The sequence below is a fragment of the Halichoerus grypus genome, chromosome 12, assembly GCF_964656455.1.
Source record: "Halichoerus grypus chromosome 12, mHalGry1.hap1.1, whole genome shotgun sequence".
Taxonomy (NCBI): domain Eukaryota; kingdom Metazoa; phylum Chordata; class Mammalia; order Carnivora; family Phocidae; genus Halichoerus; species Halichoerus grypus.
Genome location: NC_135723.1, coordinates 101,734,256 through 101,752,702, shown reverse-complemented (window position 1 = coordinate 101,752,702; position 18,447 = coordinate 101,734,256). Strand labels below are relative to the sequence as shown.

At 42.2% G+C, this 18,447-nt stretch overlaps 1 protein-coding gene across 6 annotated transcripts in view; it reads right to left on the bottom strand.

The window, feature by feature from the left end:
* Positions 1 to 17,404, bottom strand: part of ACTR3B (actin related protein 3B) — an 88,979-nt gene extending 71,575 nt beyond the window's left edge. For 2 of the 6 annotated variants that reach the window (XM_078059771.1, XM_078059772.1), the window contains exon 1: positions 17,224 to 17,379. In XM_078059771.1, the coding sequence (XP_077915897.1) occupies positions 17,224 to 17,267 (44 nt within the window). In that variant the 5' untranslated portion in view covers positions 17,268 to 17,379. Of the gene's footprint in view, positions 1 to 17,223 lie in introns of all 6 variants that reach the window. The other 4 variants (XM_036069035.2, XM_036069037.2, XM_078059774.1 and 1 more) reach the window with 3 other exon arrangements.
* Positions 17,405 to 18,447: the final 1,043 nt, after the last annotated feature.

Sequence of the window (18,447 nt, the reverse complement as noted above, 5' to 3'; positions counted from 1 at the left end):
TAATAAGTTTCCAAGACCCATCTGAGGGCCCCCCAAGTTCCACAAATTACCAGACACACAAACCAAGTGGACCCCACTCCAGGGCTCACCAGACCCAGAGGGAGGTTTCAAAGCCAACCCAGAGCCGGGGACTTTCCAGAAGGCAGGCAACATATACTAAACTTCTAAAAATTCCCAATTCAACCATCATTCTGGAAGTATCTTCCAGACAATAAATACAAATAAACTGAATTGCTGACCCAAGGCTAAAGAAGCCTAGCAAGCAGGTCAGAAACACTAAAATCCTCAAATTTAAGACTATGGTTTTTAAAAGGCCACATCACCCACCCCCCAAAAATACACAGCTTGCGCTTAATCTGCCTCCCCGCACTGTGAGATTTCAAGGCGTACGAGGACGTACGAGGACAGCACGTAGTCCCTGTTCCCGACTGCACCTACACCCCCGGCACTGTGCCTGGCACGTGGCGGGCACTCCCTAGAGACCTGCGCCGTGCGCTCTTACCAACGTAAGGAAAGGCCACTGCTGTCCAGCTGCTGGGCAAAGGAGCGGCGCTGGAAAGGGGGATGCTGAAAGTCAGAAACACAAGGTGATGGGGCCACAAAAGACCAGACCCATCAACTAGCATAATCTTTCATTTTATAGGTGAGAAAACAGTTGTTTCTGTGATGAGGTTATTTTCAAAAAAAGAAAAGAAAAACCTGAAACAAATACAGTAAAATATTAACACTTTTTAAAATTAGGTGCTAAGTATCATTTCTATCTATTATTTTTTTGTATTTCTGAAAGTCAAGAGTGTGTTGTATTGGTTAAGACCATGCACTCCGGCATGAGACTGCTCGGGTTCACGTCCCAGCTCTGTTTTTTGCCAAATGTGTGACTTTGAGCAAGTTACTTTACCTATCTGTATCTCAGTTTCTCCATCTGTAAAATGGGGATAATAATACAACCTATTTCCTAGGGCGAGTTTTATGTATAAATAGGGAAACAGAGAAAGCACTAGAACAGTGCTATCTACATTAAGTTTTATTTTTTTACTATTGTTATTTTTCTGTACGTTTGAAATATATATTTTTTTAAGATTTTATTTATTTGAGAGAGAGAGAGCACATGAGAGGGGGGAAGGTCAGAGGGAGAAGCAGACTCCCTGCTGAGCAGGGAGCCCGATGCGGGACTCGATCCCGGGACTCCAGGATCATGACCTGAGCCGAAGGCAATCGCTTAACCAACTGAGCCACCCAGGCACCCCGTTTGAAATATTTCTTAATTTAAAATTTTGAAAAGCTCAGAAAACACACCCATGGGATGGTGTGTGGCTGTGTTCGGTCTTTCTGCTGTACACGAGTCTACACACCACAGACACGCTCCTTTGCATTGTGGTGGAAATGAAACGCACAAATGGTAAACCCAGCGGATACCAGCTATCCTTCCGCAACTGTGTCTTGTACCCTGCAATCATGAACTACATGTAACCCGGAGCAGCAAAAGGTCAGACTGCAGAAATGGGCTGGAGCACATTTAGACTCACAGCTCCAAAATTCAACTGAATACTGATGACACCACCACCTCGCGCCGCTCGCCGACCGCGGCTGGAATGCTGAGATCCTGAAGGCGCGGCGCTCTCCCGGACAGACAGCCTGCAAGGGAGGCCTTCTGTCATCGAGTCACACAGGTAACGGAGCATCAGTAACATTAAGCAAATGATTTTCATGACTAAGGCAAACTAACATTAAGACATATTAGTGTTTCTATGTATAAACAAATTACTATGAGATCCTCCCTATCTCCTACCAAAACTGAAGCCATTAAAAACAATGGCAAAGTATAAACTATTCAGGTCACTTAAGGTAACTTAATATCTTTAGATTTTTTCTGCTACTCCTTATAGAGCATCAAATACGCTTGAGGTTTTGTTACTTTGAATAATCACAATGTAATGAATGTCTAACAAGATTTCTTTAAAGAGACATTCAAATTTAAAATTTTAATAAAACCTTTATCAACCCAGCTCATACCAAACTTTAATGAGAACATATTAAATGTAACACTGCAAATGTAACCTAACAAGTGCTCATCCTATAATCCTCTCCTAGGAGGACAATCCAATGCTAGACTGGCATGCCCCATTAGAGGTAATCTTATAACAGCTCAACTATATAAAGAGCAGAACCAAAAAAAAAAAAAAAAACAACAAGTAAAACACAACTATTAAATATGGACCATGTTCAAGACACCATTTATGGGGGCGCCTGGGTGGCTCAGTCGTTAAGCGTCTGCCTTCGGCTCAGGTCATGATCCCAGGGTCCTGGGATCGAGTCCCACAATGGGCTCCCTGCTCGGCGGGAAGCCTGCTTCTCCTTCTCCCACTTCCCCTGCTTGTGTTCCTGCTCTCACTGTGTCTCTCTCTGTCAAATAAATAAATAAAATCTTTAAAAAAAAAAAATTAAAAAAAAAAGACACCATTTATGAAAACAAAGAAGCATTTTTTTTAATCCCTGTCAGTTTCCTAGCTAGAAACATGTAGTAGGCATACCATGAGGATACTAAGAAGGGAGGGGGGAAAGCATGGCCCCGGTCCTCAAAATATTCCTCAAAATGTTTACCTATTAGAAATCGAATTTCATATTGATTTTTTTTTTTTATTGCAGCATGGCCTACTTTCTCTGGTAGGCGAGTTTAAGGTCACCTGGGTAGGCTTCCAGAAAAAATGTACCAAACCTTCTGAACAGATCATCAGGGAAACTTCTAAAATACATATTCCTAGTACCTGCCCCAGAATCACTGATGGGAATCTCCAGAGAAGGAGCCTGGGCACCTGTATTTTTAACATCTTCTATCCCAACCCTGTGGTTCTGATGGTCAACGTGCTTAGAAATCACTAGACAGGGGGCGCCTGGGTGGCTCAGTCGTGATCCCGGGGTCCTGGGATGGAGCTCCGCATCAGGCTCCCTGCTCCGCGGGAAGCCTGCTTCTCCCTCTCCCACTCCCCCTGCTTGTGTTCCCTCTCTCGCTGTGTCTCTGTCAAATAAATAAATAAAATCTTTGAAAAAAAAAAAAGAAATCACTAGACAGTACAAATCACAAAGAACTAAATAAAAGGAGTAACACTGGAAAGGAGGAGACAAAAATTTATTTATAAATGATAATTGCAGACTGGACTATCTAAGGAAATTAAGTAGAAAATTAAAGGAAATAGGGAATTCAGTAAGATGGCCAGTTACTAAATAGACAAAAATCAACAACTTTCCTACCTAATGAGAAGTGAGAATACACACCGAATGAAAAGATCCCATTCACAACGGCAATGACACAGTATCGTATTACCTTCAAGACTAAACTACACAGACAGAGGGAGATACAGAGATGGGGAGAGAGATGTGCGCGAAGAACTCTCGATACACAAACAGGCAAATAAATTGAGACAGGCCTTACTCTTACATAGGAAGAGTGATATTTTTTTAAGAAATGTCAAATAGCATTAAATTCAGCTACAAATCGGTTTCAAGACCATTCAACCTCTGGGCCAATACTAAAGAAGGTGGTGGTAAATTATACATGGGTGGCAGTAAAAGCCTGAAGAGTCATTATACAGGGAAGTTTCACATTATCTATCAGAATTTTAAATGCATATCCCCTGTTGTCCAAATAGCACATTTCTGGGAATTTACCCCACAGTAGCACTTTTAGATGTAGGCAAAGATAGGAACAAAAAATGTTCACTGCAGCATTGTAACAGCAAACAACAACAAAACACTAGAAACACCCAAATGCATCAACACAGGACATATTAAGTAAATCATAATAATTCCATAAAATGCTATACAGCCATCAAAAATGGAGATTTACGTTACTGCCATACACAGATAGGCAATATGTGCTGTTTGAAACAGTACATATTTATGATGTGAGGGAGTTTAATGGGGCTGGCAATGCTGGGTTCAAACACAGCACTACGTGACTTTAGGCAAGTAAATTAATCCCTCCATACTTCAGTTTCTTCAACTGTAAAAGGTAAATAATAATAATCCCTACCTAATGTTAAATATTATCATTTCCAGAAAATATTAAATATTACCATTTCCAGAAAAAATTTCTAATTCAAAAAGTAAAAGGATCCATTATTTGATAATTTTCTTTGTTACTATTAAATGTTATTTGAGGGGCTCCTGGGTGGCTCAGTTGGTTGAGTACCCGACTCCTGACTTCAAGAGTCACGATTTCAGGGTTGTGAGATCGAGCCCAGCGACAGCCCACACTCCAGGCAGAGTCTGCTTGAGTTTCTCACCCTCTGCCCCTCGCCCTGCACACACGCACGCTCTCTAATAAATAAATACATCTTTTTTAAAAATGTCATTTGAGGTGTATGAGCCATCTATATTTTTCCACATACTACCCTTAGATAATTTTCTACTAGAGCTTTAGTACCTTATCAATTTGTGCAAATCCTTACGTACTGAGGATATGAATCCTTGCTCTTATACATCACCAATTTTTCCCAGTTACACATTTCCTGGAATATAACTGTTGACAGTTTAGACGATCAAATCTACCAATTATCTTCCTGAATAACTTCCTGTGTAGTTTCTACTTTGAAAGTCCCTCGCTATACTAAAATTTCATATTGTTTCTCTTCCAGTTCTATGTATATCTTTTCATCCAAATGGGCAGAGCTATGTCAATCAAATTTTCCCAATGTACATAAGGAATCAAGACCAACAACTTTTATGTTAAAAGCCCTTGATTCTTTGTTTGTTTGAACACTCTCTTCCAAAAGGATAGCCAGCGGAGTAAAGGTAGGCACCCTTCTCAAAGAAAACATAAACTATGCCACATTCTCAAGCTCAGGGCTACTTCCGTGCATCCCCTGGCCTGAAAGTCTTTCTCACATGCCAACAGAATGAGGAGCTGCATAGAGCAAAACCCGTAGTCACCACTCTGCCTCGTACACAAGTATGTCCTCCTAGTTCAGACTTCAAAACACCGTAGAAAGGTATCCATTAAGAAGTCTCACTCCCAAGCCTATACCGTCCACCCCACTTCTACCTTCCACCACCTATTCTTATGTATCCTTCCAAAGTCTCTTTCTGTAAATACAATATATCCTCATTTGCCCCAAACATTTTAAACAGCCCTGGTGCAAAGCTTCTTTCACTCTTCTGTTAAACGCCACTATTTTTCCACAGCAGTAACACACAGACTTTTCAATTCTGCCGTCAAGAGAATTAATCTGACTACTGTCAACTCAACATATTTATATATAGTTAAAATTCCTCCTACAACCATGTGTCTAGAGCAGAAGGTGACAACTTAAGCTCAATTAATCTATGTTTAAAAGTGGAAATGTCACATCCTAGAACAGTGTTTTTCAAACTGTATCCTGTGGGGAGGTTCTTTTGGTTGAGACCCCTTATGAGGTCCAGTCTTAAACCCCGAACTCCAGCCAAAATAGCTCTACTCCTTCCTAAGGTTTTCAGTTTAAAAAAGTGACTACACCTGCCTTAGAATATGGTTCTGATAAAACTAAAATTATCCCCAGATCTCAAGTACAGTTTCTAAATAATACACACCCTCTCTACACTGTATACTGTAAATTAATACATGATCAAGTTCTTCAAACATTCCTTGGGTTACTGAATAGAAAAGGGTAGTCTCTGTTTATAGGACAAAAAGTTCAATATATAACTTCAAATTTACTAGTTATTTTATCTAAATCCAATATCCTTTTTTTGTCTATGTGATCTGTGAATTTTACATTACTGAATACACTTGTTCATTTGTCCTTCTATAAGCAGCATTTTTTGATCTGTGTTTGGTAAATATAAGACCATGAGGTATGGTCTTTTTGTGGATTTTGGTCATTATAAAGTGAACTCTAACTTTCAGATTAAAATGGTGGACTAAATATATAATATAATTATTTCACTCCATCCCAAAGCCCCACTAAAATCAAAGCAAAATGATTTTTTGAAAGATATATTAAACCACAACAATAGGAAGAAAAGAAGAGGAGGCGATAGCAAAGGTTTGGTTCTGGATAGCAGACGATCAGTGGTAACTGGCTTCGAGAGAAGAAAACAGGAGAGGCCAAGCTGAGAACCAGCCCAGCACACATGCCTGCATCCTTAAAGGTTCCAGAATGGGTAGCTGCACAGGTGCCGTGGAAGTGAGACTGAAGGGCCCAAATCCGGGGGCCCGGGTGAGATTCTCCTCCCCCACCCTGCGCTGGGGGCCGCGGCTCCTCCCTGACCCCAGCATTCTCCAGAAGCTGATTCTCTGGAGACGGTAAAGCAAAGGGTCTCTGGACTCCAAGTCACTGGGCGTGGGGGAAGCCAGCACCATCCTGACCACAAGGGCCCTCCCGACTGCATCCAGTGTAAACGCTGATGGCTCAGACACCTTCTCCCACGCCCTCCTCTCTCCCCCTTTCAGCTCTCAGAACACCAGCACCCAGGCCCGGCCCACCAAGCAGAGGATCTCAGGTACAGTCTCTGGGGAAATGACCAGTTCAAAAGGAAAGATCGAAAGACCCTAATGCCAGGAGACTCCACAACAAACAACCTGCCCATATCAGCCATGGTGAAGCTCAAAATCAATAAGCAAATCTACACATTGAGAGTCCAGTGACTCTCCATCATGACCGGGCAGCCAGAAATTACCAACATCTGAGGAAAGCCTCTACCACAAAACAGAGATGAAAGCACACAAATCAAAACCCAACTTAGAAGAAAAAAACCTACGTAGGGAGAGACCCCACCAACACGACCACCAAAAAAACCACCATCCTCAAAACCCTATGAGAAGATACCACAACCAAGAAACAAAATGAGAGGCTATTAGTAAAAGAACATTTAGGAAACAAAAGGAATTCTTGAAAATTGAAAGTAAGAGCAGAATGGAAACACTGAAGAGAAGGGCTAAGGAGACAAGGTGCATCCTGGAAGCAAGGGACTAGGACCGGATGACGGGAAACGAGAGAGACAAGAAAATCAGAGAGACAGCCCAAGAATTCTACACAGAAACAGCACGGGACACACACACACACACACACAACACACACACACAGCAGAGGAAGAAATAATCTAAAAGAATTACCCAGAATTTAAGATGTTCGTTTCCAGACAGAAGGAGCTCACAAAATGCCCAGCACAACAAAGGAACACAAACCCACTTCAAGGCATGTTGTTGTGAAATTTCAGAAACCAGTGACAAAGAGAAATCCTAAAAGCTCCCAGAAAGGAGAATGGGGGAGTCAAAGTCATTTACAAAGTCTTCAGACTTCTCAGCAGCAAAACCAGAAGCAAGAAAACAAAGAATCAGCGTCTTAAAAATTCTGAAGGAAAATTATTTCCAACACTGAATACTACACTCTAACAATCAACCAAGTGAGGGACTAGAGATAAAACATTTCAGAAAAGCAAGACATTTTAAAAATTTACCTCCCACATGTCCTTTCCCAGAAAGCTACTGGAGGATGCCCTCTACCAAAACAAAGGAGAAAACCAAAAAAGAAGACATGGAAGAGACACACAGGCGAGAGGTTCATGAACCCTCAGAACAATGGCAGGAGACGCCAGGATGACAAACGTGCACGGGTCAGATGGGTAGACGTGAGACCCAGGACCCGGGCACGGCAAAGGCACCCACCACGAACCCCTGCACCGCCGGGTTACCTTCCCTGCTCCACAAAGCTGGCTACTGGAGGACCACCAGCAGGGAGGAAAGCAGAGAGCAGGAAGGAATGCACTTGGGAAACACACTCAATCCAGGAGAAAGACAAAGGAAAGGCCTAGAAGGTTATAAGGAAAGTCCCGGGCTGTGTGGCAGGCCTGGGAAGCAACCACCCCCGAGAGGAGGACAGATGTCTGCAAAGGGGAGGTCTCCAAAAACAAACATACTCTGGTAGGGCGTATAATGTGATTAGCCTTATGGAAAACTGTACTGAGAAGGTGGCTACTTGAAAATATGGAAAATAATTAGCAGTGGATACAAAGAAAACAAAACAAAGAAGGCAATCATTAAGTTCCATAACAACAAAATTTAAGAGAAAAAACCCTTACGGTACACTTCCATGAACGAGGACGTACACTTGCACAGCCGTAGGAATACAAACAGTGATCACAAATTAAGCGGAAAATGTAATAATATACCTCTGTTGGGAGAACAGGGGAGGAGAAACAGGGCAAAGGCAGGATGCAAGACACCATCATCTAACAACAGTAAATTAACAGATAACGTGAAAAACTGATAATCAAAAGATAGATCCACATGCCCATTATTTAGAAACACGGAAATCCATAAATGCTAGAAGACACAGAATGAAAAGCTGAAAGTAGCTGTTTCTGGGCAAAGACAGAAGAGCAGGCAGGACAGCACCCCATGTCTGCGCATCAGCCTCTGAGCACTACCTGACTCTTAATTAGCGTGCACATTACTCTGAGATGAAGTCTACATTTTTATCAAAACTTTTTACATTGTGTTTAAATAATACTCCTGCGTTCTGTTGCTTTGCATTTGTTTGGTATGTATTTGACCATCCTTTTACTTTCTGGCAAAGCAGATCTCAGACTCTCAGGAGCCCGAAAGGCCCCCGGAAACAGGGCGCCATCACCACGCTCCAGCACCAGCTGGGGGAGACACTCCACGAGGCAGCAGTACCGTACCTTCACAAAGCAAGGGGAAATAGTGACAGAAGACCTGACCCACCACCCTCAGCCCAACACAGAGTAAGTGGGGAAAAAACTGCAAGACATAAATAACACCATGCGTAAGGCAGCTCACGTCGAACGCTGAACACACTAACAGAGAACAGATCTTCACGTGAGCACAGGCAGAACGTGCGCAGGACGGACCACGTCTCAGACACCGTCAAGTCCAAAGAATAGAAATAAAGCAAACAGCACTCTCTGAACATGCTGCAACAACACTAGAAATTAAAAACAAAATTAAAAAAATAAACAGGCCTCTATACCTGAAAATTTTAAAACATGCTAGCATAGAAATACTAGTTGTGGGGGAAACTCGGAAGAAAAATACAGAAATTTCTTGAAAATTATAATAAAAAATATATCTAAATCTAAGGGACACATACAGCTTAAGATATAGCAGCCAAAATTCTGTAGTATTAAGTACCTTCAATTAAAGGAAAAAATAAAAATGAATATAACATCCAATTCAAAAACAGACAAAAACAAAGGAAAGCAGAAAAAAAATAAAAATAAAAGCAGCATAAATGAGTCAAAAAACAGAAAAATCACAAAACCAGTAAATAAACCCCAAAGCTCATTCTTTGAAAAAAGATGCACAAGACAAGTCACTAGGTAAACCAAGAAAAAGGATGAGAACAAAACACATAAATTTGAGTGACAAAAGGGAAAATAACCATAAATGCAGAAGACATTTTTTTAAATCATGAGGCTACTATATACATACATTTGAAAAATCTAGATGAAATGAAAATTTTTTAGACAAATACAACACAAAAAAATTGATTCCACTTGAGACGGAACGTCCAACAGGCTTTTAAGAAATAGGATGAGTAGCAGAAGTCTCCCTACAAGCAAGCACTAAGTCCATCCAGACAGTTTCTTGGGGTAATTCTACCAAGACCTTAAAACTCAGGTAATCCCAATACCAAAACAGACCACTCCAGAGCACGGAAAGAGAAGGGAAATTTCTTAATTTCTTTATGAAGAGAGTGTGACACTGATCTCAAAATCTGACAGGGATTCCACCAAAAAACCAAACTATAAATCACTCACACTTATACTGATGCAAAAACCTAAATAAAACATTAACAATCTACCTACGCAGCAAAAAATAATGCATCATGATCGAACGGGGATTATCCCAGAATGCAAGTGGTTCACTACAAGGAAATCCATTAATACAACCCATCATATTAACTGGATTAGGAAGAAACTACATGTTCCATTTATGATAAAGTATGTGACAACGTCCAACACCCATATAAACATTCCAAAAAATAGAAATGGACTACTAACATGATACATGCACGCGCGCACACACACACACACACACACACACACCAGCAGTGGCGCAAAAGCCAGCATCTTTTTTTTATTTAAATTCAATTTAGTTAACGTGTAGTGTATTATTAGTTTCAGAGGTAGAATTCAGTGATTCATCAGTTGCATACAACACCCAGTGCTCATCACATCACGTGCCCTTCTTAATGCCCATCCCCCAGTTACCCCATCCACCCACCTCCCCTTCAGCAACCCTGTTTGTTCCCTAGAGTTAAGAGTCTCTCATGGTTTGTCTCCCTCTCTGATTTAATCTTACTTTCTTTTTCCTTCCATTCCCCTATGATCCTGTTTTGTTTCTTAAATTCCACATATGAGTAAAATCATGTGGTTGTCTTTACCTGACTGACTTACTTCACTTAGCATAATATCCTCTAGTTCCATCCACATTGTTACAAATTGCAAGATTTCATTCTTTTTGATGGCTGAGTAATGTACCATTGTAGATATATATCACATCTTCTTTCTCCAGTCATCTGTCAATAGACATCTTAACTCTTTCCACAGTTTGGCTGTTGTGGACATTGCTGCTATAAACATTGGGGTGCAGGAGTCCCTTTGGATCACTATGTTTGTATCCTCTGTATTAAATACCCAGTAGTGCAATTGCTGGGTCACAGGGTAGCTCTATTTTTACCTTTTTGAGGAACCTCCATACTGTTTTTCCAGAGTGGCTGCACCAGCCTGCATTCCCACCAACAGTGTAGGAGGGTTCCCCTTTCTCCGCATCCCCGCCAACATCTGTCGTTTCCTGACTTGTTAATTTTAGCCATTCTCACTGGTGTGAGGTGGTATCTCATTGTAGTCTTGATTTGCATTTCCCTAATGCCAAGTGATGTGGAGCATTTTTTCATGTGTCTATAAGCCATTTGTTTGTCTTCTTTGGAGAAATGTCTGTTCATGTCTTCTTACCATTTCTTTAGTGGATTTTTGGGTTTTTGGGTGTTGAGTTTGATAAGTTCTTTGTAGATTTTGGATACCAGCCCTTCAACCAATATGTCATTTGTGAATATCTTCTCCCATTCCGTAGGTCAGCATCTTATTTTAGAAACACCAGAAGCTGCCACACTAAAGTAAAGAACAAAAGAATAATGCCCACTGACTCCATTCCTATTTAACATTATTTTGGAGGTAATGGTCACTGCAGTGTGTCAAAAAAAAGCAAATAGAGTTCCTACCAATAAAAAGGAAGGGGTAAAACCCTCTCTATTTGCCAAAGATTCCATATCTGGAAAATCTTAAAGATCAAGGGAAAAATTCATACAACCTAAGAGTATTTTGTAAAGTAGGTTACAAAATTGACAGAAAAAAACTAAGAGCCTTAATGTATTGAAGAAAAATGGAAAACGTAATGAAAAAGAAGACACCATTTATGATAGCGAAACAGAAATCACATACTTAGGTGCAAAGTTAACAAGAAATCCACCTGAGCGAAACACAGTATTCCCACAGACACAAAACAGACTTGATCTAATGGAAAGAGATGCCATGTTCTTCCATGGGAGGACTCACCATCACAAAGATGATGGTCCTCATTAAATTAACTTATAAATTTAATAGAATCCAAATAAAAATACCATCAGGCATTCTCCCTATGGAACTAGAGAAGCTGAGTTTAAGTTCATTAGGAGGAACAACAAGCAAAAATTTACCAGAAAGCCCTAAAAAAAGGGACATGTAGGAGAGGCCAGCCCCACCAGGTATGAAATCATTCTAAAGCCTCAGTAATTAAAACTCTGTGGTGGCGGTGGTATATGAATAGATAGATTAATGCAACTCGAAACAAAATCTAGAAATAAACACAACTGCATAGACAAATTTAGTACATGATAAATGCAGAATCTCCAAGCACAGGGTTGTTTTGTTTTGTTTTCCATAAATGATGTTGAGATAAATGAGATAGCCAGAAGGAAAAAAGACAGAAATAGTTCCAACTGGGTCCTTTCCTCATACCATATCCCAGGATACATTCCAAATGGATTAAAGATTTAAATGGGGGGGGGGGTAATGAAACCATTAGAAAAAAAAACCATATAACCTGGGAATGGCGGGGGGGGGGGACTTTCTTAACTATGACTCAAAATCTAGAAAAAATAAGGAAAAGATAAATAAATTTGATTACTTTAAAAAACCTTTGCGTGGCAAAAGACAAATGATATATAGGGAAAATGTATTTGTGACTTACATCATCAAGAGCTAACAGCCCAACACGCAGAAAAGAGTTAAGAGGCCCAAGACTGTGCTCTTTAGAAATCCTGCTTGCAAGCTTGGCCACTCAGCGGGCATCTGGAAACTCTGGGCTCAGGAGGATTCCTGCCATTCCCTCAATGGTATTCACTGTGCCTGAACCACGCAAATAGTTTAAGCTGAACATCTGCTTTCCCTCATGGGGCTCTGCAATTTTGGTATGCGCTAGGCAGGGGTGCCATGGCCAGCCTCGACAATGCTGGGCGTGGAGTCTTTAAGGAGCTTCCTCGATGTGCTGTCAGAACGGAGGCTGACGAAGCACGTCCGTGTGGTTCCAGTGAGAGAGGACTCCGGAAGCTTGCTCCTGGTTTCCTCCTGGCTCTGCTTCATGTGCCTTTTCCCTTGGCTGATTTTGCTTTGTACTTTTTCACTACAGTCCTGGAATTGCTCCTAGCAAATCGCTGAAGCCAGGAGCGGTCTGTGGGACCTCCAACACACCCTAATACTTTCGAAATCAAAGAAACACAAAACCAAAAACACACAGAAAAATGGGCCAGAGAAATGACACGACAGAATACAGAAATGTAAATGTCTCTTAACCAAATGAAAAGATGCCCATCTCCCCACATAAGAAGAAATTCAAATTAAAACTATAATATCATTTCTTACCCTCTAGATTGGTAAAAATAAAAAAAATTTGACAATATACTCTGTTAGTGAGTCTGTAAGAAGACACAGGCAGTTTCATACATTACTGGTGAGGATACACACTGCTGAGTGGCATTTCACACTCACTAGCAAAATTACATATGCAGTTACTCTTTGACCCAGAAATCCCACTTCTAGAAATCTATCCCAGAGATACCCAGCAAAAAATACAAAAAGATGTATGCGCACACAAGACTATCATTGCAGTCTATTGATAATAGCAACATGCTCAAAAAAAAAAAAAAAGGGCCATGTCTAAAGAACACCAGAAACAGTTTGAATGGGCTTTTATTGGTCAAATCTCAAAAAATTTAAGCGTCAAAACAAGTAATGGCAATAACAGATAATAACCCATTAAATATAGTAAGAACAACCTTCTGAATAAAATAATAACCCATACAAATGATAAATAAATAGATGAGAACTATAGGAAAGTGTGCGCTTAGAGTAAAACATTAACTAATAAATGTAGACATGACACTAGAGTATAAATAATCACAATTTGGCCATCATCACTGCAATTATCAATTAGGGCAAAAATCACCAACGGATACTAAGACTAATGGGTGAAAGTTTAACGAAGAACAGGCATTTACATAATCTCAAAATATCTCTCCATAAATGACATTAATTACAAAGGGAAAAATGAACAACGCAGTGGGGATATCTAGTGGACGTCACCCCATCCAAATAACCCAAGTGAACTTCATTAAGGAGGAGGCATATCACTATTTTAAGCCTTCCGACTAGAGGGATCTCACGTACAGTACAGCACTGTACTGTAATACTGTTCACTGTATTATATACTGTAATATACTATATATACTGTAATACTGTATTATAAACCTGAAAGTTGCTAAGAGACTAGAACTTAAATGTTCTCACCACAAAAAAGAAATGGCAACTATGTGATGTGAGGGAGGTGTGAGCTAAAGCTATGGTGGTAATTATTTTGCAATATATAAATATATCAAATCACAATGTTGTACAACCTTAAACTTACACAATGTTATATGTCAGTTATATCTCAGGAATGCCGGGGGTGGGGAGATTCTGGTGGGATGCACCAAGAAAGATGGGCGTCGCTTCTGCAATATTCCTGACAAAAAATGCATACCCTGAATCTATCATGGGGAAACACCAGACAAGCTGACACTGAGGGACAATATACGAAGCAACTGGCTCCCAAAAATGTCAACGTCCTGAAAACCAGAACAAGGCTAAGGGACTGGTCCAGTTGGATGAGACTTCAAAGACAGGTGCAGTGCTGGACGAGGGAGGGGAATAAGAGTCCACAACACACAGACAGGACCATTCATGGGAATCCAGACAGCATATTAGAGAACACCACTGCGTAAACGTCAGACTTTTTTTACTTTAAATCATTGGTCTCTGATTATATAAGAGGAAGTCCCTCTTCTTAGTATGCACTGAAGTATTTTGGTATAAAAGGGCACAATATCTGCAACTTACTCTCAAACAGTGCAGAAAAATAATACTATGTATAGATTATACAGAGAATGATAAAGCAAATGTTAATAGTTGGTGAAAATGGATGAAGAATATATAGTAGAGGCAGGGGCGCCTGGGTGGCTCAGTCAGTTAAGCGTCCAACTCTTGATTTCAGCTCACTTCATGATCTCAGGCTGTGAGATCCAGCCCCACGTTGGGTTTCACGCTGGGTGTGGAGCCTACTTAAGATTCTCTCTCTGCCCCTCCCTCCACGCCTGCCCCTCTCTCTCTACCCCTCTTTCCCTCCCTCCCCCCCCAAAAAATATATATATAGTAGTGTTTTTTGGTACTCTTCTTGCAGTTTTTTAGTAAATCTGAAATTTTTTCAAAGTAAGTTTAAAAATGCAAGAAAAGGGGCATCTGGCTGCCTAAGTCAGTGGAGGTGCAACTCTTGATCTTGGGATTGTGGGTTCAAGCCCTGTACTGGGCGTAGAGATTACTTAAAAAAAAAAAATCTTTTTTAAAAAATACCAAAAAAGGTAAGAGAAGTGAGACTAGAATTTGTGGAATGGTCTCTGAAAACTATGCAGCCCAGTGATCCCTTTAAATAAACAAAGCTTTATCTTTGGATCAAAGAGGTACCTTGGTCCACATTATCCTGCCCCCCCTCCCCAGCACACTTGTGCTCACTGAGTTGGTCTCAGGGACTATTAGAGGAGGATGCACAGCTACAAGAACGAATTTTATTTATGATAAAAAAAATAGTACTTGGTACACTATTAAATGACTACTGTTCACTATGTGTAGTTCCACGTGAATTTTTCTTTTAGAATTTAGTACTAGAAAAAAAGCTTTTTCACCTAAGAAGCAGGTATTTCTCTTCCTTCTTGATGACAAGAATTGCATAACTGACAATGACTCTCTACTAATTTTGTCAGACAGGCAGACTAAGGCCAAATGTGGGGCCCAACCACAGTGACCACTGGTCTACAGTTTAGGATGACTACCTAGGTCTTTTTCCTTCGTCCCGGTTATTTTTAGGGGCATTTTACCTTTTTTTAAATCCTATTTTGATGTAAAAGTCAAAAACAATTTCCACTCTCTGGGAAATATAAGAACTATTGATATGCTCAAGTAAATTTAAGCCCTCCGAGGCTGCTCCTTCTGACCATATACTGGACCCTGGGAATTCATGGTAAATCACCGTCATTTCCACGACAGAATATGTCCATGTGAAACCTAGCGGGACGATTCCCTGCCACTGTCTACAACAGACTGCCAAAGCCTACAACAGACAAAAGACAACTGCATTGATTTGGGGTCATAAAACAATGATATAATGAAGTTATATCTCCAAGTGAGCCAAGTTACATTTACCACTTACCTCAAAAGGTCAGAACAGCACCACGGTTTAGACATTTATAGCAAGAATGATGAGTAAGGCCCCCAGCTTACTAATATTAAAGGTATGACAAACTCTGTAGCCATTACCTTAATGCTACTACCAAGAAATGCTTTAGATTTCAATAGGTTTACAAGACCAAAAATACAAAAGCCAAAATTTCACATGCACGTGTGGAAAAAATACATTTACCTGCTGCCTTCACTCTTGACACAACCAGACCTCAGGTGGGCATGGGATGAATACCCATATTGTGGGAGAAGGGGGCATAAGGAGGCAACAATGGGGGCGGGGGGGGTGTTTACATCAATTTTGATTTTCGTTTGTGTTCTAGGTAGCAAAACAACTTCTAAAATAAAGAGCCACAAAACTTCTGATACAATACTTATTTCAAAAAGAATTAGCACAAGCCAAGAGGCCATTTTTTCCAGCCTGTAATCAATGCTAGTGGCTTCAGCAGCAAAAGGAAAGCATGATCAGTAGGAGATGGACTGTAACAGATTAAAGAAGACACCCCCACAAGGTTGTCAAGGAAACCAAACCAAGTGCATTTTTCTACAGAAAGAATCAAGGCTAAGGTGAACATGCCATGGAAGATTTTCTGACAAAAATATGTAAAGTCCCGTGTCAAAAAATCTTTAAGAGACTACATTTACTTCCAGGCTATTTCATTGAGCACTTCATCTATAATGCAAGCAGGCATGCCTAAATCTCCAAACTACCAGCTAGGTGGATTCATCTTCCTAAAATCAGCTAAGCTTGGGCCGCTGAAAATACAGGAAATTTCCTAAGATCTCTTCTGCATGTTGTAACAACATCAAAAGAAACAATCTCAACCAAAAAGTAAAGAGGAAAAAAAAAAAAACTATACCACAAAGAGGCTTTCCCAGATTTAGATTTTTTTTTTCAAAATGGAGCCTTTTTAACATTTGTTTTTAAGCGAAAAGGCAAGTGAACGCAAACTGAAGCAAGCGCTCAGCCGTGAGCCGTTCGATCCTGGAAGAGAGCAGAGCGGGCTGCACAAAAGGTGTCAAGTTGGTAGAGTGATGCGAAACCCTCCACAAGTAAGTGGTCAAGAATCATGAGCAAGAAGTGACAGGCACTTGGGGCACAGGTAGGGGCACGGCTGGGCAGGCGGGAGGCAAGGAACGTCAGCAGGTCTGCAGCGGCCCGGCGCGCGGGAGAGTGGGAGGCGAGGTGCGCGCACCGCTGCCGCCATCCGCGCCCTTCAAGGTGAGCGGTCGCTGCGCGTGGCCCCGGGGGCCGGGAGGAGGGGGCGGGGCGCACAGGTGGCCGGCCGAGCGCCGGGCCCGGGCCCCGCGGCGGGGCGTTGTGCGGCCGCCAGGTGAGCCAGGGCGGGCCGCGGAGCAGGTGCTCGGCGTCGGGGCAGGGGCGGGCCGCGCGGGAGCGGGGCGGGCGCCGGCGGCTCTTACCCGGTGCCGCAGTCCACCACGCAGGGAGGCAGGGAGCCCGCCATGCTCGGCACGCGTGCCGCTTGGCCCACGCGGGCGGCCCGGGAGGCGCCGCCGCCGTCCGCTCGCCGCGCCGCCCGCTCCCGGGAGCCTCCGCAGCGCCGCCGCCGGGGGCCCGGATGCTCAGCGGCCGCCCACGTGACGCTGCCCAGCCGGCCAATCAGGTTGCGGGCACGCCCCGCCCCGCCCCGCCGCCCGACCGCCATCTTTACTACTGGCGGCGAGGCCTCCTCGCGTGGACGTCCAATACCGCTGCTGAGCGGTTGGGGGCTATTTTTAACTGACTTACCACGAACGTGACCTCGTTTCCGGGGCCTGGCTCCTTCTCATCCTTTAGATCTCGGCTGGAAAGTCACCTTCTCAAGAAGTTGTTCCTAATCATCCTAAGTAGGTCCCCTCCCTGCACCTTACTCTATCTCAAGGACCTATTACTTTCATTGACAGCGCTTGGAGCAAATTTTTAATGCTGATTTGTTTGTGGTTCCCCCAGCCCCGCCCCACGGGACTGTAGGCTCCGCCAGGATGGGGCTGGTGTCTGTCTCACCGTGGGTGACCTGGTGCTCAGCACACTAGTTAGTGCATACATGGGAAGCACCTAAGTGTTTGTTGAGTGAATGAATAACCTTCACCTTAAAGATGAAACAATTACCGTCAGAACTGATGGATCAGTGACCTTGGATGGAGGTAATACCCCAGCAAGATCACCACGGGAAGATGTTTGCAAGTATCAAACAGGAGATGATTCTCCCAAAGTTCTTAGTGAAACCAGGAACCAGGGGTGCCTGGCTGGCTCGGTCAGTAGAGCATGTGGCTCTCGATCTCCGGGCCCTGAGTTCAAACCCCACATGGGGTGCAGAAATAACTAAATAAACTTTCTTCTAAAAGGAGTTAGTGGGGGAGAGGGAGGCAAAACAGGCAAGTACCTACCCACTATGTTATGAAGGCATGAAAGCCCCACTTGCTTCCAGCTCCCTGCCCTACCATAAATTCTTGACATTAATTTTTTAGGAGCTTCTGGAGACTTAGTTTCATGTAGTATCACTAATATTTAAAGCAATGTGTTTTTTCCCTAGAAGAAGTACTAGATGTACTGGTCATTCTAGGTAACCCATGATCATTCCTTTCCCCTCGCCCACCCCAAGTGAAGTGGAGAGAGGAGTAGAAGATGAGAGGGAAATGACAGGT